Below are 23,212 nucleotides of genomic sequence, written 5' to 3'. Positions count from 1 at the left end.
TGGGCTTTGAAATGCAAGAAGTTTAGTAACTAAGCCAGTATACATGTTCCACTTTCTTTCAACACAGGATGCGCATTGAATGATGTCACCTGCTCTTTTGAAACATGCGTGGTGATTATAGTGTTAAAACTTCCATTTTATGTGCGTGTGAAAGTCTTTGCATGGAAAATATTCCCAATGTCTTTAAATCATTGATCGAATCCACAATGAAGCAGATGTATGCACTTTTGTACAATTTAAATTATTTTTGCGAAACCTTGAAAAAAATCAAAATCCCATTCACAACAGATTTGTTTTGATAATGTTATAGCAAAACAGCTACTTACGTAATCAGAAATTAATCGAAATCCCCTCAAAGGACGCTCACTACTTTTAAAACTTGCTATAAAATGAAGGAGTAGAATAACTTTATGAATTTCACAGCAAGCAAAAAGTTTAGCTATGTACACGAAAGTTTATCTGCAAAACACCTTACAGATTCGAATTCATAAAATTTTATTTGAAATTGCAAACGTTGCGCTACTTCGTAACGTACATCACGTAACTATTAACGATTTAAATGTATGTTAATACTTTAAAAGCCAAACTTAAGGAAGGAAACGGTAAACGTAATACTTACAAATACTCGCTATGGTGACACTATACTAACATTGACATTGAATGGGCGATAAAAAATTGGTGATAACTTATGAATAAAAAAGTGAAAACTCACCACAAAAAATTGTTTACTGGAGATAGTCAAAACTTTAGTGTAACAAAGTAATTTGCACTTGATTACAAATAAAAACTAGTTGCAAATGTTCAACATAGACGTGCGTTATAAATTTGCAGTCAAAATTAGGTGATAAAAGTTGTGCAAAATGTAGTATGCATTATTGTAAAAGTACCCTTTGTATACATAAACATGATTTATATATATAATTCGAATATAAAGCAGAAAAAATGTTTGCTCAACTACGCAGCTGCAAAAAAATCGGATTCGAATTGTTGAAATAATGTGATTTTGTGTCAAAATGTGACAAAACCCCAAAGAGCTTCTATGTTTCTGACAATAAGTCTTCTTCACGCGATTTTTCTCGAAGTCGATAAATGTTGGAAATTTCGTCGCTGGACCCGGGCTGCGATGACCTTCCCATATTAATCAGCCTCGCTGTGGTATCACACAGTTCCCGTTCATTCCCCAGTACTCTCTACAAACACGCAAATAAATAATCAATTAAAAAAGAAATTTATTTCCTGTTTATACAAAACTACATTTATATAGTTTAAGCAATACTTACTTGTTTTAGCACGTTTATCTCGTATTGTTTCCTTTTTACTTTGTCGTTTCGTTTCTTCTTCGTCATTTCTCGTTTGGTGCTGTCGAATTCAGACGTATAAGTTGACTTTCCTTGTGGTGGTGGTCGCCGGTAATCCAAATTTTCCAGGTAAAATGTCTGTAGAAAAAACACACCGCTAAACGCGTTTGACGAAACCGATCATCGCTTGTCACAATGAAGCATTGGTCTGCACCACGTACAATTTTTCTTTCCAATGAAATGAAAATACGAAATCCTTATATCGAAGAGTAATCTTTTTTTGCAAACAAAGTTATTTAAAATATGACCCTGTCAACTGAAGGGCTTGGATGAACTATACCCAACAAGTATAGGTCTTATAAACTTTCATATGTCGGCCGAACCTGTCTTTGTTTTATCGATTTGTTAAGTCGCCTTTCGATTTCCAAGGATTCATTCGTTTGGGATAAAGCTTCACGCAAGTGGTCAATTTCTTCGGCTTTTTCCATTAGCTGTCGTGACAAAACCTCCACTCTTGAAGATTTATGTGACGCAAAACTTTCAGCCTCCCTGTGCAATGATGCGTAGTTTTGATTGAAACTGCAAGTTCTAGTTCAAATTTCGTTATTGTTTCATACGACGAAAAACCTTAGTTTCCCGAGATCCTTCTCGTATCCTTGTAGTAATTGTTCTTTTCGATCAAGCTGTTGAATAACTGATTTAACACTACTGGTTATCTGGTTGCAATCCATCCTCCTACTTTGAGACAACTTCTCTCTTTCATCTGGCGGAAGATGCTGCATTGAACCAGCGCCTTGGAGACTGTTAACTCCGAGTAAAGACGAAACCGAATTCAAAAGGTCAAAGTACTGTATAATCAAAAGAATTCAAAAATTATAACACCATTAACGATTACATGGAGTGTTATACTATACTGCCATAGCAGAAAACGGGTATTCAGGAATATAGATTTCACAATATAATATTTTGAAACGCCGATATGTTAATGTAAAGTTATAAAATAATCTCCTACGTTTTTTTCCGAAGATTCCAAGCTATTCTGCAGCTGTTCACGAGATGTTCTTTCAATGGAGGCTTGTGTGGTCGCCGATCGTAATTGCTGGTGAGAATCAACCACCTATGCAGTAAATTAGCGAAAATAAATATTGTACTTTTAATAAAGTAAGTTACATACACATAAGAAACAAAACCTTTTAAAGAGTAACCCGGTTATGGGTCGCTGACATGGTTGAATAAAACAATGGCATTGCTAAAGTAACTAACGAGGTGAAATGATTGGTGGAAGTGAGGCCCAATGCATATTTTGCAAATTTTAAAGCATAATTCTAATTACGATGATAACACGACAGAAATTGAAACAAAATCCAATTTTGGAAAAGATAGTGTGACAGTAGCATAGATTAGAAAAGCTACTAGACAAAAACGAAAAAAGGAACAACCAACCTCTTTATCAAGGGACATCTGTGCCTGAAAATGTCTGTCTTCCTCAATTGCCTGTTTTGCACGAATTTCAGCCAATTCTTTTTTAAGCAAAATGACTTGCTGCAAGGCTTGCTCTTGGCTTGGCACTGAAAATGTGTGTTAAGTTATTTTGAAGCCGATGGTTTTAAAAAAGAAAAAACGACAGCTTAACTAAACACTAATTTATTGGTATGTTAGGGTATCATATAATCTTTATCCTCGGATTGAGGAAAGTCTTTACATGACTTCAAGCCCGGTTACCGACCTAGCTATTGTGCAAGTTCCGATTGATACACGCATTTTTATTGATTTTTTTATGTCGTATTGCCCGAATTTGGAACTGTTTATCAGGACCACTGAAGAGTTCAATATTAAAAATTTTTGTTAGTTTGTTCACTTTCAAAATAAACGTACAAGGTGGGCGAATCTGCTCTAAAGCTTTGATACGTGCTCTCAACTCAGCCAGAGCTTCTCTTTGGCGAAAGATAATCTCTTCATGGCGATCTCCGCGACACTGGGCTCCGACGCTGGATAGCTCCAGGGTTATTTTACCCTGAAAAAAAAAAATAATGATATGCAACATGTTTGCTATACAAAATACTATGACATTTTCAAGAATAATAAACACCAAATGTAACAATAAACAATTTTACTGCTCACCTCAGTACTTTTTGCTTGAGTTTGTTTGTCTGATTTGGATTTTTCTTGCTCAAGTTGGTGTTGCAGATCTTTAACATTGTCCTTTTGTTCAACAGCTTCTGTCCGTTGCTTTAATGTTAAAGTGTCTTTTTCCCTTTAATTATTATTCAATATATTGTAGGTAAGTGGAAACGGGCAAGGCTATTACAATAATGAGTTATGCAAACGAATTCAAGAGCTCATTTTGTTATCGCTGATGTCAGGCTCACTTAAGTTCTTTATGCAATTTCTCAATTTGATCCTTCTGAGAATCGACTAATCCAGACATCTTCAGCAATTTCTGCCGTATGGAATTAAGTTCAGTTTCTTGATTTTTACAAAGATTCCTACATAAAAAAAAATTAAATAAGCCAATATTGAAATATATTATAACTACCAACAAAGAAAAGCTAAATGAAATACAAACCTGTTATACTCAAGTTCACGTTTCTGAGATTCACTTAGTTCACCTGTCATATCAGATATTCTAGCCTGGGCACCGGTCAGATCACGCCGTAATGCAGTAATAGTGCTTTGTTGCATCTGAAAAGCATTTTGCATTCATTAGAGTCGTTTCAGAAATCTGTTAACAGATGAACTATAATATTCTTGAAATCTTAGTACAAACCTAAACTACCAAGTAAATAATATCATCTACAGTTCTACAAGTTTAAAAGTACAAATGACTGGCTGGGCACTTGAAAACCATGTAAAAATTTAAACACAACTTACATTTATTTCATGGTTTGCATGAAGAAGTTCAGATTTCAAAAACTGAATTTGTTGTGCCAAGTCAGGGTCAACCATTTGTTGAGGGGGAGGAGTGGGATTTCTACGCCTTTCAGCTTCTATAAGGTTAGAAAATTTACTTTACTAATGCACAGAAATTTTCTTTTACTATCTAGCAGTACATTGAACAGCCACTTTTCATAATTCACTTTCAAATAGCTAGATATAAAACAACAGTGAGCATTATTTATTTTCAATAATCTTTTATATTTGACTTGTAAAACCTTTAATTTTTTCAAGATAATTTTTAAGTTGGTTTTCGGAATCTTGATATTGTTTGGTAAGAGCTTGCACTTGCTTTTCCATTGACACAATCGTAATTGAGTGCTGATGGATTTCCTCCTATACAAAAAAAAAACGATTTTTGATCAAATTAAAGCCGTTAACAATATTTTCTCTACATATAAGTACCAGAAAAGAATATGATACATCATGATTTAAACAGAAATCCGAATAAACCTAAAACATTAACCTTATATTGCTTAATGTCTGTTTCATAGTTCTTTTTCATTTGTTCAAAGTTTTCAGTTTTGGAGAGCATTTCTAACTTGAAGTTTCTTTGTAGCTCAGCTAGTTCTTCTTGAAGCATTTGCTGCATATTGATCAAATACTTAAGGAACAAAATCCTAGCACCGAAAGAAATGACACCAAGCACATGTGTCCTATGCATCATTTCACCCACCTCTTTATTTTTATGCTTTTCAATGTTTTCCCGTGCTTGTTGAATCATGGATTCCAGTTCACCTTCTCTTGATTGTTTTTCCAAAAGAAGCTAAAACAATTTAAACGACATGTTATAAAAAATTTTCATATTCACTTATCTTACAGCATCTTTTTTGCAAAGTTATTTTACTGCATTTAAAGAGGTTTTATAAACGATAATAAATACTTCAAAATATAGTTTAAAACAAGAATCAATTTGGGATCAAGTGAATCACTTTTCAAATACAACACAACAGAAGTAGTAGTTGCTCTTGTAAAATTGGTAAAATACAACTCAATATCTTAAAAAATGTCCTTGTAATTTGAAAATATCAAACTATAATGCCAATATAACACTACTCGTTCATCGATCATAAAACATTTGCAATAAAAATCTTATGATATGTATCAATGAGAAAATGTAACAATAATTATACAAACCTTTTGTAGTTGTTCAATACCAAGGTTGGCTGATCGTATTTTTTCTCTTTCCTCATTTAAAGCCTTAAAGCACTTCTCCTCTTCTACGTTAGCAGCATTTTTCAGTGATTCTTCATATAAGGCCTTTTCTTCCATCCTTGCATTACAAATGGTTTTTTCATAGTTAAAGGTTGAGAAAACAAACCAAACCAACAAAAGAAGATGAAATCATCTCCAGAATGAAACAAAACAAATATTTGCAAAATGTCATAAAGCTAAAATCAAAAGAAAATATTTAAGCCTTGCAGGCAAAATATTCCAAGAAGCTAAGGCACAGCATGTCACCTCGTATAACTGGATCACAAAAAATTAACAATTACCTTACACGTTCGATTTCAGCATTTAACTTCTCTTCATGTTCAATCAACAATTTATTAATATTGCTCTGCAACTCCTTGTGGTGTTGTGATTCTAAATCCTTATAAGAAGCCATAGCGTTTTTATGAGCTTCTTTTTCTGCATCAAGAGCTCGATGAAGGTCATTCACATATACTGAAGGATCTAAAAATAACAAGCAATCTTTCTGTCATGGTAAATTTTAAAAAATTATTTGATTGTTTTGATTTGTTTGTTCAACTTGCTTTTACTTTTCCTTGTGGTAGCAAACTATTGGACAGAATCTAAATACAGCTCACACAAACTGAAAATTCTATATCGATTGCTACTGCACCATACTAAAGGTTGTAACCTTGAACCTCAATAAAACAACTCTTAAACGCACTAACACACAACGACATCACCAAACTAGTCATTACAACAACTAACTATTTCAAGTATAGTTAGGTGCCTAATAGATAAAAAAATTATTTAGCACAACTCTATATGCCCTTTCAGACTGTATTACCAACCTACCTACTTCCCACAGCTATTTATTCAACCTTCACAAACAACACTAAAGTTCAAAGGTAGAAAATTAAAGAGCTTTTTAATTAAGTTGGAATCTAACTTAATGATTGTAAGTTGAAAATTAGATAATAAAGGCTTGGGTCTTTATAGCAACCCCTTAAAACATTTATTAAGATATATCCAATTTCACAGCAAACTTTTTTATTTAATACAATAGATATTTCATGGCAGATTGAAAATGAAAAAGTTGTTTAATTGTCAATGAGGTCAACTTTCTAACAGCTTTTAAGAGCTTTTATTGTAAGCATGTATATCAGTTTACCACAGCTTTTTAAAAGTAATCAAGCTGTACAATATAGAAATTTTTGATTTCTCACAATAAAAATAAAGGATACGGTACACAAATTTATTTAAAGGTATAATGCAGGCCGAATAAAGTGTAACAAGAAGGAGATGATTCAACAGAAAGGCAATAACAAGGAATTTAATAATGCTACATATCATCCTGTCACTTACATTTAAGTCTGTTTAACAATGCTGGCCAACACTAATTAATTATTAATAATAACTTACAAAGCGACTTATATTCTTACTTTGATCAGTAATAGAAATGTCATATCCCGCTTTCTGCAATGCTTCATCCAAAACTGAAACCCACTGAATTTCACAATTCAAAAATGTAACAAAAGACTTGTATATCCAGCTAACATTGTCGTCTGTTAAAGACAAAGAGGAGAGCAAATCTGCTTGGTTTTTAAGCACTCTTGAGTGATGTCCTTTTTCAGATAAGTGTTTCTAAAACCAAATACAACACTTCATTGAAGGAAAACAATTTTCCCCAAAAAAATGGAACTTTGGGATATTTTTATTCTTCATCTGACTTACTATTATATCTTCTAGTGCATTTGTGCAAGTTTCTTTTGATGAGTCAATGTCTCCTTTAAATGACTGAAGTGCTTTCATTTCATTCTGGAGTGAATGAACTTGGTCCTTCAAATCAGATCTACAAAGAAAAATGCTATTCTACATAAAAGCATAGACTTTTCTTTAAAAAGAAGAATTCCGTTTTGTGCCTATACAGCATGAGCCACTTGGTCAGTAGTCAGAGCAAACAACAACATTTCTACAGTATAAACATTAATATCAAAATATAATAAAATTGTACACCTAACACTGCAACAGTTTTCATTCCAAATACAAAATTACTCAACATATGCCTGACATATAATCGTCTTAAGATGATCAGGTAACACATGATTTCAGTAATGGCTTCAGCTTCTACATTTTCACAATTTAAGAAAGTTTTATGTCATACCTAAAGGCAATGAGTTTTTTGATATCATTAACAAGAACATTGTCATCAGTTGACTGCAAGTCATCTGGTGCATTCAGCCCCGGTGCAGCATAAACTGTGTGAAGAATTCTCATTCGAAATCTATCTAGCTGGAAAATACAATTTTACCACATTAAAAGCATTTAAAATTTCAGTTCCTTCTTTTGGAGGAAATTTACCCGGCTCTGGGATTGTTCCAAATCTACTCGCAATATCCTCTCCTTCCTTTGTAATTCATAATATTTCTGTTTTAGGTCATCATGCTCTGTAATTAAATGCTTCTTCTCATTTGCTGCTTCATCAGTCTTAGACTTGAATCTAACAATTTCTTCTTTGTAGGTTTGCAATAACCCAACTTGATCCGTTGCTCGTGACTCAAGTGTTTTCAATTTCTTGTTTATAAATCAACAAAAATAAAATCAGATCACAGCAATAAAACTTGGTAATTAGATAAAACTACAATGTGCAAACAAAAATTACAATTTTCAAGTCTTTAGTTTCTTTCTTGAGTGCTTCAATCATGTCATCTTTTGTTCGATCTTCCGTTATTCGTGTAAACTATGGAAACAAAAGTTTATAAAAAATCGGAATTCAGCCACCGTAAGACTATTAATCACATCTGTTAATAAATAATACACATAAAACTAATATGCCCTATACAATACTTCCAAATTTTTATGTAAATGTTACTACAACACTAAATAATTACAATAGTTAACATACAGATATTTTTTTACAAATTCTAAGCAAATGATAAAAAGCACTACAAGAAACTTGCTACATACTTTGGAAGACATTGATGATAATTGAACATCTTTCTTCTTAAATTCCTTTTTAAGGTGATCTAGTTCAGCTTTCATTTTATTAAAAACACTTTCCTTAGTTTGAATTTCTTTTTGGAGAGATTGGACTAATCCTACAAAAGCAAATAAAATGACAGGTTTAAAACAACATTTTGCAACATTATTAATCTACGTGACAAATATCTTCTTAAACAGCAAATTCAAACATACAAAACTCTATTTTAGCAGACGCCGTCATAACTGAAGAATTATTCCTATTTACAGCATTTTTTCTCTTGAGTTGTAATTAAACCTGCAATACAAAAATTCTCACCTTGTGACATCCCATACTCCCTTTTGGACTTGTCCAGTTCTTGTCTCAAAGTATGTACTTTCTTCTCACTGTCTGTTAATTTTGCTGTTAATGTTGGTGAGCTGTTCAGGCAAGTATTAGTAGCATCCAACTGCTGACGTAAGACAGCAACTTCATTCCTTCTTGAACATATTTCTTTTTCAACTGCTTGTAATTTCTGAAAGACTTGTGTGCTGGTCAACTGTTTTTCATTTGCAAGTCTCTCTTGCAGGTGTGCAAGATCTTCTCGAAGACAAGAAATTGTTGAGTCTTTTCGTTTGGATTCCTGAGCAGCATTATGATAGTATAATATCAACGAAAGGTTAAGATACGTTTTGTATGTATTCATCTGTATATCTAAGTATAAGAAGTATGCCATGCCAGACAATATGCCTTGGTACAGTTTTTATAGGAATACTTCAAGCATAAGGTGTTGCAATTTACCGTTAAATTACCTGTTCAAATAGAGCCAGTCTATTGATTTCATCCCCCATCTGAATAATTTTCGTTTCCTTTTCACGCACTATATGTTCAGCGTTGGAGTTACTTGATGATAACCAATCTACAAAAAACATTGTGTTTTCAAGGGACATTGTTGAAAGAAATGTAAATAGATGTGACAGTTTGTCAGACATAACTAAAATAAATCTCACAAAAATAACATGTTTTAAACATTTAAGTTCTGAAAGCTCTAACGTTGTTTGTTAACAAAAGAAAAAATAGTTGACATATCACATCATAATAAAAGCATTCCTATTGTCAGCTTTAAACTGTATTGAATAACAGCACAAAACAAGAAAAGTTATAATGAGATAATGACAATCATAGGCTATAATTCATTTCACACTAAACTGTGCAAATACCTCAAATAGTAAGTTATAGAAAATATCCACAATGTTTTCATGTGTTACAGCATTTAATGTACGGTTTGTGCAAAGCTTAACATTTCATTTTAATTCACAATCACAGCTGTTCATAAAACTAACATGAAAAGAAAAGATACCTTCCTGGGAAGACTTTTTATGATCAATGTTAGAAAAAGAGATTGTACCATGCCCAGAAACTTGAGGAGTAGCATCTGGGCCATAAGATCGGCAATGGAGGGGTGGGTGTGGGTACACACAGCTTGATTTTTGAGGTGTCATCATGGCTTTGAGCAAATAAAAAAAGCATTTTACAAAAGCAGCACCAATTCAATGCACAATTTATAGAACCAATTACTTGAATTTAAGAGTTGTTTTAGCCCAGTTGAAAAACGTGATTACATATACTGCAGTTTCCTGCCCTTTAAAACTGTTTAAGAAATGAATCTTATACCTGCAGAAGATGTGAGGTTTATTAAAGGTAGTGTAGAACTTCTTTCACTTCTTGGAGAAGATACAACAATTTGTATTGGGGAGTCCCATGAAGGCCTCTGCTGGACAGGAAGATATTTGGTCATCTGCAAGGTAGAAAACATTGACATCACTAACTACACTGCCTAAATTGGTACCCATCCGATCAGTAAAGATATTATGCTAGTATTAAAGTGGTGATCAGAAATTGAAAATTAGGGTAAGATTTGTGATGATTTTATAAAATTGCTTGCAAATCGAATGCCGCATAGAATACGGAAATCGGCAAAGCAAAGCATTGCGTTACGTGTCGCCTATGCATGACTTCCTGTGTATCGTTATAAATCGTGACGTGAGTTATTCTTTCATTTATAGCTATTCATTGCGTCACAGTCTACTAAGTTAACCCTAGAAAGTGGTCGACTTTATTATGTAGCTGTCCCAATGTATTATTTAATGTAATCGTTTAAACAAGAAACAATATAATCAGTTTATACAGTTGTCATGGTATACAATTAATTCTAAGATTAAGAAAAGCGAAACAACGACCTGAGACTCATTTACTTCGAGGACAACAATTCAAGAGACAAACTTTGTAATTGAAGTGGTCGCCCTTACAGGCTAAGGAACGATAAACAATCATTTCATTACAGATTCATTGCTGTTTAATTACGTTGAAGTTATTTTTTATCAAATCATGTTAGCAAATGTTTTGGATACTTACAGTTGAAGCATCATCTATTTGTAATTCATAGGGTTTTCCAGTATAGCCAAATCTAATAACATCACCAGGAGCCAGTCTAACTGCAGCATTTTGAACACGGCAATCATTAACGTATGTTCCTTGTGCTGAATTTAGGTCATGAAGAACAAAACAGTCTTCATTTATGGAGTATTCTATAATAGCATGCTGCTGATCTATGGAGTTGTCCTGTATTGTTACAATATAAATATTAAAATTAGCCGCATCATATGTAGCTTTGAATTACTTTACAAACGCAAATATACCACTTATTTCCTGGCTAAAATACTACTTAAAGACTGAGTAACAGGGTTGTGCTACAAACAGCAACAAGTATTCCACAAATTTTACAATTGAAACAAAAAAGACAATAACTTTTTGAAATGTACCTCAATGACAACATCACAATTTCCTTTTCCGATAGTTGTTTTGCATTGTTGTAACAAATTAATTCCACTTGGACTTTTAAGGTAACCTTTTCTGACCATAGTTTGCTATAATGCTTTACCAGCACACTTAATATTTTTGAGAAATATAAGTAGCCTACAAACTTTTACCAATAAAATTGTACTTTATATGTCAACAAAAAATAATCATTCGTTAGATTACTCATTGCATGCAAAATTCCATTTTACAAATGACTGCTTGCTAAAAGGCTTGAACAATTCGAGTCAAAAGAAACTTAGCAGCAAGCTATTTCCTGAATAAGCTAATATATGCTCAAGACGGTATTTATTTTTGGCAGCATCTATTTCACCGGTAGCCGGTTATCGAATTCGGAAATAGCTACTTCTGTAAATGGCTAACCGGTTATACAATTGGTGTTTACTTACTTCGGTAAATGGTGGCAGGTGAAGCAGACACTCAAAATATGAATATGGTAGATCTGCTCGTGAATGAGTCGGGATGTATGTTAATTTTCAACTTAGAACAACATATTAATTTTTCCAAAGTGTAAATTAACCTAAAACTAACACCATCTGACCCAAAGTCTTACTTTTCTTTATTAAATTACTAAGCTAGACTAAATTGAAATAAATTCTATTTTTCAACTTAAAATCACATTTTTTCACAAAGTCTAAATTAATTTATAACTAATCCCCTCCGACACAAACTCTCACCTTTCATGATTAAATTAGATCAGAAATAAATTTAAACAAAACAAGCAATCAAACATTAACAAGATTCGAACATGAGGCCTCCAGCACGTGAGTTCAATTGTTAACCACTACAAAACCGTAATGCTCTCTTGCCCTTGTCTAAAATGAGAGCCATAAACTCATCAGCAAAAAACTGCCTGTCACCGTATTGTGATTCAGTAACTCAAATAAACAAACACTGGTAAAATAGTCACTTTGTTTATTGTTTAACCTATCTCTCATGGTGTAGTATTAGATCACCCAGACTAAAGAAAGTCTTGTATGACTCTTGTATCACATTTATAAATTTGGTGATGATTTTTAGCACCTAAACAATGGGCTTTTCTACAAGCATTTTGGTGGATGCATGTTTTATTTCCCTACTGGGAAGCTTGCTATGAGTGCTAGTTGAGATGATGGGCTCCAGCCCAAATTTAGAACAATGAACAACATGGCTGCAGGGGACCGTTGAGTATCAAATCTGGCACAATTGCAATTCCATTCTCTTCAATCGCAACACTACAGAGCCAACTTACAATCAGCATCATGTATAGCAGGCCTGGCCAACCCGCGGCTCGCGAGCCGCATGCGGCTCTTTGCCCGGTATTATGCGGCTCTTTCGTTCATATTGAACCTCCGAAAGAGAGCACATTTTACCCATTTTAGGCAGAGAAATAATACAGAAAAGTAATCTCTACTGGCTAATGTTCAATTGATATTTGCTAAATAATGACTGATTACATCAGATTTTGACCCAGAATAAAGATGATGAAACTGAAACAATATCTGATGCAGTATTATGACGTAATAAGAAAAAGCGTCATAAATCATAATGTGTATGATGTGGCTCTTTGCGGTTAACACAATAAGAAGTGAGGCTCTTAGTCTCTGACTGGTTGGCCACCCCTGATGTAGGCTATAGGCTATTTTGCCAACATGAAATTGTATTGCTGAAACTGCTTTAAAATAAATTTCTCGGAGTCAAATGTAAGATACATCTGAAATCTTAACTAATCTGAACCTAAGTTATTACCTAACCTTAGAACTTAACCGTTATCAATAAGATTTAATTCTTTAGGTGCGGTAGATCGTCAACGGATAGACATTCAGAGTATTCAGAATTTCAGACTGCTTTCGATACTAATCACTGTACCAGCTTATGTTTGTTAAAAGCACAACACCAATATGTCACAAAAGTGTGGGCGAGTCATGATATACCGATACATGACGTAATGACGTTAACCAAATACATAGCTCTCTGTCAAATCAAACAAGTATATGGTTTCTGTTGAGCGTGTTGAGTTACCTAACAGAGTCAACCGTTGCTATGGAGACTCGAAATGTTTACTTAACTTGGCAAAATTTACAATCAATAAATATTTGTTGTACATGAAAAAATGATAGCTGCTAATTTACAATTACACGAATTCTTAAGTAAATAAAATCCTGCATTTTAAAATCTCAACATATTAATCGTTTTCACAGGGTAATTAAATAAATGCTAATCTAATTGCACATGGCCTCAGAAAAAAAAATCTGTATCGGGGGTTTCCCTTAAGCAATATTGGAGTCGCCGTGTAAATGCCCAAGCCTTGATTGTTGTGGCACCTAGTTTTTTATCTCTAGTGGCGATCCAAAGCACATTTGGGTTTAAATTTTCTTTTTACCACCTTGCGCTTTCTTTTAATTCTTCCTCCAAGGTCTAAGTCTTCCCGTATCAGAACACTGTTTCTTTGAACGAAAAAGACTTTGAACAAGTAAAAAATGCTTCAACGTGAGCCGGTTACAGAGCTTGCTAACTACATGCACACAGGTTTTATCTTCTTCGAATTTGGCAGTGTTCATCAGAATGGCTAAACAGGCGCTAACGAATTTAATGTCTTATTGAAGGACATTACAGATAAGTTGATACAGATAAGCATAACCCACTGTGTGTCCAACATCACTTTGATTTGAATAAAATACTTACGTCATAGTACTCTCAACACGGAGTCACACACTCTTCATAGGTTTCTCTGTATCAAGTACCACACTTACATGAGGGCCAAAGATACGTTAATGCCATGCCAAAATCCACACGCTCAATTGCATCCAGAAATCAAAATCTTAACGACAGTTGAACGCTAGCAATACTGAAAGATGGCATATTCGTATTAAAAAACTTGGGGCACTAATCGCAGTCGATAAACACGATATGTCAGGGGAAAGACGTCGGTACTGTATTGTCAGTCCAAAAATTCTGTAAACCGTTGTAGGCATAACTACAGTAATTGAATAAAATGCAATCAGCACCAGCTTAGACTGTGACGAAAGAGCAGAAAACAAAAACACAGATTTTGTACTTACTGTATTTATGAAACAAACTTGCACGATGATAAAAGTAAAAGAAACGCGGTCTACTAACACGAAATGCATTGTTTGGGTTAAATGACCCATATTTAAATACGTTCAGATAAGAATATTGCAGCTGAACATCCCATTTGAATTGTCTTTTTTAAAATGTCATATGCAGGTGCTGCTTCTGCATTTTGTTCAAGTCCTATATCGTGATGTTCCATTTCCTCGTCTCGAAATTTCTTTATTGTGCTTAGCAACTCATCATGATCACCATTCAATTCCAGAAGTTTTCGAATTTGCCTGAAAAATTATACCTTTATATAGATGATGTCAGATGATATCATCGTTTTTATGCCGGAAGGTGGCAGAAAAAAAATTCGAATAAGTTTATGCTACAACACCTGTGGTTATAAAAACGTGGTAGCGGAAATCATTAACGGCATTTGGTACTGCACTTTGGTTGTTACACCAGTACAAAGTTACAGATAAGTTTCCATTTAAAGTAAAGAATACATGATAACTAAAACCAATGAGTAATACTAATGACCGCAATGACATACAGCAACACACGATACGTTTTTATTATTCAAGCTTTATACATGTTGTAATGCTTGGTTATGGTATCTTCAACAGCAACTGTGCAAGCCATAGCTGCCTCTTTGCTTATAAGCGCTGTTCCCGCTCCAAGGGCAAATCCTGCAAATTCAACCTTTACTGGTAAATACTGTTTGAAAATATCATTCAAACTGATATCACTTCTTTAAAGTAAAGGGTTTGTGCTAACCCAAGTGAATCTTATATCAAGTAAAAGCTACATTAAAACTGAAGTTGATGAGAGATTAACCTCAATAAATAATACAAAACGCAGAATAAATGATCACACTCTAAAAGTTAACTTTTAATTAATCAGAAACCAGAGGTTTTACACACTTGAGTTTGCTTGGTCAGGTGTACCACAATGTGGCCAAAACTAAATAAACGAAAAACTGAAAAAATAATTTTTTAATGACATTCAGTTGTAATCGCCAAAAATGTGTGATGAAAAAGCTAGTTATTTTTTAATTAAAAATCAACTGTTAAATATATTGATTTCACATACCGCAGGGGTCTACAACCTTTTGAACGTAGCAAAAGAAACAAAGAATAGATTCATCACTCTAAAGAGAGCTGTAAACCAGCCTACAGCATAAGTATACCAAAACTAGCTCGAGTAAAGTCTTCTCTATGAACACTTCAGTGAATAACGTAATCAAATCACACTTGCAAGAAAACTCGTACGAGCAAAGTTGCCTTACGGACCAGGCTTTAAATCACTTGGAGTGCCAGCCCAACCCAACCCTGACACAGTGGCATCCTAACTGTTGCCCCTTGCCACAATAAGTAGAAAATTTGCGACATACTTTCAGCAATAATAACTTTACCATCACATATTATTGTGAAATTTCTTGTTCAGAATACTTCCTGACACCTCTTTTTAATATAAGGTTCACTTGTTATACTAACCCTTCATTTATGCAAAAGCAATTTCTGCTATGAATGTGGGTTTACTGATGTTAGGTAAAAAATAATGTCAACTAAATGTAAACACGTTCTGACCTGCAATATTCCAAAGAGGAAGAAGCACAGTAGGTCGAGAACGATGTTTTGAAATCATGTCCTTAAAAGTCTGTAAGTGGTGCTTTTCTTGATCCCACATGTGCTGACGAGAAACTTTTAATTTTAAATTAATACCAACCATCAAGTTTGGTTTATCTCATGAGTGTTGATTAGGGTTACACATGTTATCTCGAATAAAATTTGTAACTGACATGACTACCGGAATTTAAATGATGAAATGAAACAAATAGAATTCTACGTATAAGTCTTAATAAACTTTATGTATTATGACGGAAAGATGCATTAAAAACAAACGAGTCAGTATACACAGCCTCAAGCAAGATGCATAAACTTCTATAAAATTAAACCTAAAACAGTAAAATATAAAACACCAGTCTTAATCGAAGCATACAAGTCCAAAATCCAACGAAAAAGCAGCAGTATATACTATAGTAATAATGGTGCAGATTTTCTTATCCAGGGGCATTGACTTTGTAATGGCCCATACGGTAATTAGGCAGCTGACATGAATAAAGGTCAAACTTATATCTTATTTTAGGCAATGTTGTTTATTTAATATAAATGTCAACATGGAAAGAATAGATCCAGTTGGACTCAGCAATGTCAAGTTGACTACAATCAGGTTGCTGTTCAAAAGCGATGGTATAGTCTTCAGAAATTTGTAGCCATTTTGCCTACCATTCACTTGGACTCTGATTGAGACCATAAACAAAACTCTATCAAAAGTTTTAAAATGTATTATAAAAAACACTATCATTATTAGTACCGCTATTCTGACAGATATCAGGTCTTGTAACATATTTTTACTCATAAGTGGATATAGTTTTTTCTATTATTCACCATTGACAATGGGGAGTAAAAAATATGATGCTAACCTTAATTGCAGACTGGCCAAACAAGAAATACGCTCACAAACAATGAAAAACGTGGCAATTTCGGGGGTATTGTAACAATAGAAGGTTAGTACGGCCACCAAACCCAAATATTTTAAGTTAAAACAAAAACCAAGATATTACAAAAGAAGCAGCAGGAAACAGATACCACTGTTAACAGTTACATTAATATGCATGCAACGAAAAGTTAAGGTCATACTGCAGTATGTGCACGTTGATGGTAAAAATAAAACCCCCACAAAAGAAGCATCAGAAATGGGGGTCCTAATTCTGTGAATTCCATTATATCTTTACGAAAAAAAAATAAAAAACTAATACCAATGACATAAAGGTAGACTTATCCACTCAAACTTACTAACAGTTGACGAATTACTTATTAACTAAATTTTTAATCTTACAGTCTATGTATCTGTGCCTCCCTAGCACTAATAATAAACAGAGATGTGGCAATGATCACAATGCATGACGAGGTCCCAGACTCTTAAGGTCCAAAGAACCCAATGTAGCATATAATCATGTATAATAAAAAGAGTCAATGGTCTGATCACATTGAAAACAATAGGCCATTTACATAAGCCTAAAAATATTATTGGTTTGGTGCAGTTCAAGAGCTCTGCCTGTCTGTGTTCGTTGACACTACTACTCATGCAGTTATTAGTATACTGAGTATATTTGGGAAAAACATCAATAGAAACAGAACTTTACCTGTATTAATGGGCCAACGTCAGTCTTTCCAAGCACAAACATCTGCCCAGCATAAATTCGGTCAGCACCAAATTCACCTAGGTGATAATTACAGAAATTAATGATTCAAATCATTTAATTAGAACTTAAATTAAAATTTTCTTTCATTACTAAGTTTGTATGCATTGATGGCTGGTGAGCAAGGGAATATATTCACTGTCAGACTGTAAAGGCTAATAAGTAGCTTGCATGGAAGAATATAATCCAAGTATACTAATACATCTAAGTGATTTCAGTATAAATACATTACAATGAAGTCAGGTATAAAAAAAGAAATGACAACTTTAATACCTGCATGGTCTATTCTAATAATTCGATCATAAATTTTCTTTTGATGATCATCAAGTGTTGAAAGATTGCAAAGTTGGAATGGTTTTAAGCAACTTTGCAACGTGAGCAAACGTCTGCTTAATATACTGCAACCAGAAGGCAATACTGCAGCGTGCATGCCGAATTAACAACCTGATAACAATGCTTCAATCTATATTTTATACATTATGCTGTCAAACTGGTATATTCTAATACAGAGTAAAAAGAAAACTTATTGCTTTCATAGCGATCTCAAATTGGCCAAAGTCCACTACTAAAAAAGATTCAAACAATCTAATAATAATCGGTCCAAGCAAATTTATTGATGGTTAAACATGTCCAATCAAATGATCCAAGCAAACCAGCGTGCAGTACACAGAGCATGTTTTGGTATTGTAAGACAATAATCTTTACCCTCGGACTGAGGAAAATCGGGTTTCTTTTACTTTTGCACTCCCATATCAGGATCGAATATTGAGGTACTATTACGTCATAATTTCTTTTTGATTACCTCATAACTCCTTCTCATTCAGGCCTTCACGTCGGAGTACAAAAGTGACCCAGGAAATCTTTGCACGGCTTAAACCAGGCGATGATTCCTCATCGCTCAATCTCCAGTTACTGAGCTGGCCTTTGTACAAATTCTGATTGCCTTTTTTGTTTTCATTTTTTACGTAATATTGTCTGGATTTAAGAACTGTCAACCTGGTCGATTGAACAGGAGAAAAATGCCATTAATGCCTTGCCCAAAGGCATTACAACGTATGGCACCATTGACTATTGAACACGGAACACGAGCCTCATTTGTCGACATGTGCGGCCAGCTCTCGAACCACTGGCACCCGCGTAACTTCAACATTAAAAAAAAATACCAACAACATTTTTCAACAAGCTATATAATGTATGTAGGCTACACGAATGTTTGATGGTTAAACCGGGAGAGCAAGCAAGCTACACGGGCAAGGCGTATATGACGGGTTGCAAATCGACAGTAAAACAAGCACTAAGTAAAATTATATGACCTTAGTAACTATGTTTGCATTACTCACAAGATATAGATTACATAGAAGATGTCGTGTAATATCCCATTTCAGCAAACAATTTCCTATTGAACGTTTGTAGCTTGCATTTTTTTCTTTCTTTATGACGTGTTTTTCTTTGCTAATTGGCGTAGCCATACATATTGTTATGAGCTAACACCCTATGTATTCAATATAATTATTCTTCTACTAAGAGCCAGTCGGGAGGACATTCTTACTTTGCTGTCTCCAGTCAATGTTATGTTTCATGATGTATAACCAATGATGAATCAATACAATCCAGTAAAATTAGTGTCGTCATTTCTGCCAAGCCAATTACGCAGCAACTAGTCACAGTTGGATAATAATCAACATGAAACTAATCGCATAAGTAAGCGGTAGAGCTTACAAAGGCAGTCAAATTACAAACAATTTAAACTGAAGTGATTTCTAAGTAAGGTCTGCAATCAGACGATAATAAATTAGCACAAACAATCCGGCTTTCTGGCTGTAAAAAGTTTACACGACCTTGTAGACTCATAATGAATGGACCAGAAATCACAACAAACCACGTGCTGCAACTTTGTAACTGATGGTGTGTTAGCTTAATTTAACTATAGTACTAAGTTATAGTATAAGGTTTATGACGGTGTAACTTGTTAAAGTGAAGTTAACCATGTATCTCTATGGCTGCTTTAATCTGCTCTACACATTCACCGAAGAAGAATGGATATCACGGTTATTGCCGCCCTTGAAGAGATCCAGAAAGGAATGCACAGACAAAAACTACTGCAGAATAAGTATACTTCCAATAAAACCGCAGCTGAACCCAGTAATTCTACCTCGAATCATGTTTTTACAGGAAAAAATGCAGATTAACTGACGCACTTTCTCGGCGAATTGACTCCCTCGACAAACAAGTTGAAGTGCTGAGGAAAATGGTTGAAATCCAATATTAAAGGATTGATGGTGTAGAATAGTATGGTAGGCACAACTGTTTAATACTGTATGGTTGCATATCCATCTAGAACAGGGGTGGGCAACATACGGCCCGCGGGCCGGACCCGGCCCGCAGACAGTTCAGCAGTTCAGTTTTGACTTCAGCAGCTATTGAAGTACAATATTTGTTAATAAATTCATTAAATACTGTTTTCGGTCTCTATGCTTAAAACTTAAAGTTTACATTAAATACGATTTATTCCTTGCATAGGTGGATAAATACACGATTAATGTATCGATTCTGGAATCCGGCCCGCCAAGTAGTTTATTTTCTCATATCAGGCCCGCCGACCAAAAAAGTTGCCCGCCCCTGATCTAGAACATGCAAAAAATGGATTACGAACAACCTGAAAAATCTGTTGTTAACGTTTTAAACAATAAACTAAAAACAAATGTTGTTTTTGCAGACATCGACATCCTTCACACTCAATGAAGAACATCAGACTGATCATTGTTAAGTTCACCAGGAGGTCTGTCTGTCACTCGCTCTTCCTCAAAAAGAAGCTGTTAAAGCAATGGTCGGCAACTTGCGGCCCGCCAAGCAAAATCATCTGGGCCGAGACATCTGGTTAGTTATTAAAAGAATACGGCCTGCCATCTCGTTTGCAATTTTATTTTTTAACGTATGAATTTCAAACAATCTATAACGTAATAAATCTGTGATAATGTTGTATATGCAGACAAAACGGGAATGCTATGAAATTACATAATAAGTGTGTGTGTTTGCAGACATGCGCATTAGTGACAGTGGAAGTATTCCGTCCAATTCAGAAAGCTTTGTAGTCTTGTGGTTGAGCCTACTGAGCCGTTTTATGTACGATTATTATGAAGTCATAAAACCCTATTAGAGAAAATGAGATTAACAATACAAAGTAGAGACAGAAATGGAAGAAAACGGGGTGTTCTGTAATCACTAATCAGGCTATCACAAACTACAAATTGAGCGGTTGTTGAAAAGACAGCTTGGAAAAAATATGTAAATCAGCGGAAGCGCTAGGGGTGGAAGCGGTTGAGAGTAGTACTGCTTCCGCATTCCTGCTACTGTAGCTAGATTTGTTGGCTGTTTTAGTTTTTAAATATTGGTAAAGTGCAATGCCAGTAGTTAGGAAATGTGTTAAGTCCCACACACAGTGTCGTTAAAACAATAACTAGCCTAAATATACCGTTATCTAAGATTTAGCCAGGTTTAGGATGTTAGCAAAACGTAGAAAAATCGCGGCCCGCAAAAAAAACATTACAAATTTGGATTTGGTCCGTTACATGCAAAAGGTTGCCGACCCCTGTGTTAATGGGACCTTAATGCCCAGGAAAAGGAACATTTTTCACTGCCCTTTACCTTTTTTCAGCAAGCAACAAGTCTTTAAAATATCTGGACTAAAACAATGGAATAATTTACCTGGCTCTATATGGGAACTTACATTGAGCAACTACTCTTTTTAGTAACAAATTAAAAGCATATTTACTAGAGAGACAGTCTAAGAACATGTACACCAATTGGCAGCTACTCAACTAACTCACCTTTATGTTCATGTTTATGCACTTCTAAATTAACCCATATTTTTAAATCACTGTAATCAGATCTTACTTATAAGCACTTAGTTACGTTCACATTCTCAAAATTTTAATCACACTGCAGTGGGTGTGCTTTTATACACAAATGTTTTTGCTGTCAATCGCACCTTGTATATCTATGGAATAAATTGATTTTGCATAAGGCCTAGTCTGCTTTACACAGCCACACTACCTCGTTAGTATTAGAATCATTGCTTTTTTCTAAATCCACATCTATTTTTTCTTTAAATCGGTTATTCTCTAGGTAACCGCTGTTGTAAATATTGTTTTTTTTAACACAAATAGAAAGACCGGGATTGAAAACAGTGCTTTACTCAAACACTAGCAAAGAAGACCCAACCATGAAAAATGGATGTTCAAGATCGCTTGCTCTAAGATCCAACCGGACTTTAGATATGTTCATCTCTTCCTGGGCTCGTAACTTTTATTTTATATTAAACGTGTTTAAATTGTGTGTTTTTGTGTTAAATTATGTTTAAATAATGTGTTTGTAACTTGGGTTTCGTGGCAACGCTGCCGATAACACCTTTTTTTCATTCTTTTGTTGGTCCATAATGCACGTTTTTGCCATCAAAGCCTTGTCACATTTGCCCGTCCAATTTGTGGAATTTATTGTCATTAACCGTAAATATGCTTGCGATCACCTGCGTCAGCACAATTTTTTCGTCTTCCACATTGAATACGAAAAATAAAATGAATGAATGTTTGTAGCCTATAAGTATAAATGAATGGACGCAATATCAGGGGTAGGGTCGTAACCAGTACATCGAATGCTTATGTTTTTCACCCTGCTTTTTTGCTGCTCAATGACTAACAGACTGCTGTTAGTAAGTAACTTTAAATTGAATTAAACCCAAAAAAGCTCAAATCGACCTTTTGCATGCCTATTATCCCAATAACGGTTTTAACTGAACACATGCTCAAATGTTGCCAATGGCAGCCTAGTAGCACCTTGCCATTTGTAATGTCACACGCTTGCTGATCGATGTAGCACCCTACTAATTAGTGAGTCAGAGTCGTAATTAGAAGAAAGGATATTATTGGTGTACAACAACCTGCTGTTTTGAAATAACACCACATTATTGTTTATTGTTCAGTAACTGTCAGGGTGGTGGTGGTGATGTGCAGTGGTGGGATTCAAATATTTCAACGCTTAGTTCTCTCACTAGCAGCATGCCATATTGACGCGAGGCTAATATATACCTATTATACATATATACATACATATATATACATACGCTTGTTAACAACTGGTTTGCAGAGGTCTTTAAAATTACAATTCGTGCGAAATGGCTGAATTCCACCACTGGTGATGGGTAACGCTAGGGCTAGGCTGTTGTTTATGAATTAATAACAGCAAACTATGATTGCTTCATTAGAACTCTGGTATTGGTTGCTACTAAAAAATGGACCGCTTACTGTTTGTTTGACAGCGAATCAGCCGCTCACTTTACCACAAAACTTAACTGCTATTGATTACGTCACCAACCCTGGTGTTACGTCATCAATAGTAGCATGTCAGTCAGTGAGCAACAAGGAATAGCAAGGTGCTATTGCAAAACATTAGAATTAGACTGTTACATTCAATAGCAACCGTTCTTTTGGTTACGACCCCGCTAAATAGCTTGAGCATTCTACTGGAGTAATTATGTCTGAGTCTGAGTAAGACAACACTCACAATTTAGGCAACAGGTTGCGCGAACGGTGCAATTGCATAAAATAGTTGAACCTATGGTGAAAAAGAAAAGTATTTTAAGACTATTAAATTTATTCTTTCCAAGTAGTT

The 23,212-nt window shown here is 34.6% G+C and overlaps 2 protein-coding genes and 1 long non-coding RNA gene across 3 annotated transcripts; 1 reads left to right on the top strand and 2 right to left on the bottom strand.

Moving 5' to 3' along the window:
- Positions 1–484: 484 nt before the first annotated feature.
- On the bottom strand, positions 485–11,865 carry LOC143446776 (forkhead-associated domain-containing protein 1-like). Its single transcript, XM_076946566.1, has 28 exons — positions 11,187–11,865; positions 10,780–10,986; positions 10,039–10,162; positions 9,725–9,871; positions 9,177–9,283; positions 8,704–9,007; positions 8,373–8,503; positions 8,068–8,145; positions 7,767–7,979; positions 7,570–7,697; positions 7,140–7,257; positions 6,848–7,049; positions 5,729–5,909; positions 5,370–5,505; positions 4,909–4,998; positions 4,699–4,818; positions 4,451–4,568; positions 4,170–4,285; positions 3,865–3,980; positions 3,668–3,784; positions 3,420–3,552; positions 3,174–3,312; positions 2,742–2,866; positions 2,311–2,415; positions 1,926–2,146; positions 1,682–1,847; positions 1,281–1,436; positions 485–1,190 (listed from the first exon to the last, which is right to left on the bottom strand). Exons 1-28 carry the CDS (start codon positions 11,283–11,285, stop codon positions 1,038–1,040), a joined length of 4,050 nt encoding a protein of 1,349 aa, XP_076802681.1. The 5' UTR covers positions 11,286–11,865; the 3' UTR covers positions 485–1,037.
- Positions 11,866–14,266: 2,401 nt separating this feature from the next.
- Positions 14,267–18,710, bottom strand: LOC143445950 (NADPH-dependent 3-demethoxyubiquinone 3-hydroxylase, mitochondrial-like). The gene is made up of 5 exons (XM_076945368.1): positions 17,819–18,710; positions 17,489–17,565; positions 15,870–15,972; positions 14,873–14,969; positions 14,267–14,573 (listed from the first exon to the last, which is right to left on the bottom strand). The coding sequence occupies exons 1-5, from the start codon at positions 17,973–17,975 to the stop codon at positions 14,375–14,377; spliced, it is 633 nt and encodes a 210-aa protein (XP_076801483.1). The 5' UTR covers positions 17,976–18,710; the 3' UTR covers positions 14,267–14,374.
- A 323-nt stretch (positions 18,711–19,033) lies between these two features.
- Positions 19,034–22,093, top strand: LOC143445951 (uncharacterized). The gene is made up of 3 exons (XR_013113873.1): positions 19,034–19,839; positions 20,262–20,422; positions 21,712–22,093. It is a non-coding gene; the product is annotated as an uncharacterized LOC143445951 (long non-coding RNA).
- Positions 22,094–23,212: the final 1,119 nt, after the last annotated feature.

The sequence above is a fragment of the Clavelina lepadiformis genome, chromosome 2 (assembly GCF_947623445.1).
Source record: "Clavelina lepadiformis chromosome 2, kaClaLepa1.1, whole genome shotgun sequence".
NCBI lineage: Eukaryota > Metazoa > Chordata > Ascidiacea > Aplousobranchia > Clavelinidae > Clavelina > Clavelina lepadiformis.
This window is presented reverse-complemented; position numbering and strand designations above follow the sequence as displayed.

What these genes read in the sequence shown, in the direction of transcription:
- LOC143446776 (XM_076946566.1), bottom strand. Translation starts at nt 11,285, where the DNA reads ATGGTCAGAAAAGGTTACCTTAAAAGTCCAAGTGGAATTAATTTGTTA. An exon ending in ATTGTGATGTTGTCATTGAG is followed by an intron (nt 10,987 to 11,186) that starts GTACATTTCAAA and finishes GTAACAATACAG; the next exon opens with GACAACTCCATAGATCAGCA. An exon ending in CAGACATTAAGCAATATAAG is followed by an intron (nt 4,569 to 4,698) that starts GTTAATGTTTTA and finishes TTTTTTGTATAG; the next exon opens with GAGGAAATCCATCAGCACTC.
- LOC143445950 (XM_076945368.1), bottom strand. Translation starts at nt 17,975, where the DNA reads ATGCACGCTGCAGTATTGCCTTCTGGTTGCAGTATATTAAGCAGACGT. An exon ending in TATTAGAATAGACCATGCAG is followed by an intron (nt 17,566 to 17,818) that starts GTATTAAAGTTG and finishes ATTATCACCTAG; the next exon opens with GTGAATTTGGTGCTGACCGA. An exon ending in ATAACCAAGCATTACAACAT is followed by an intron (nt 14,574 to 14,872) that starts GTATAAAGCTTG and finishes ATAATTTTTCAG; the next exon opens with GCAAATTCGAAAACTTCTGG.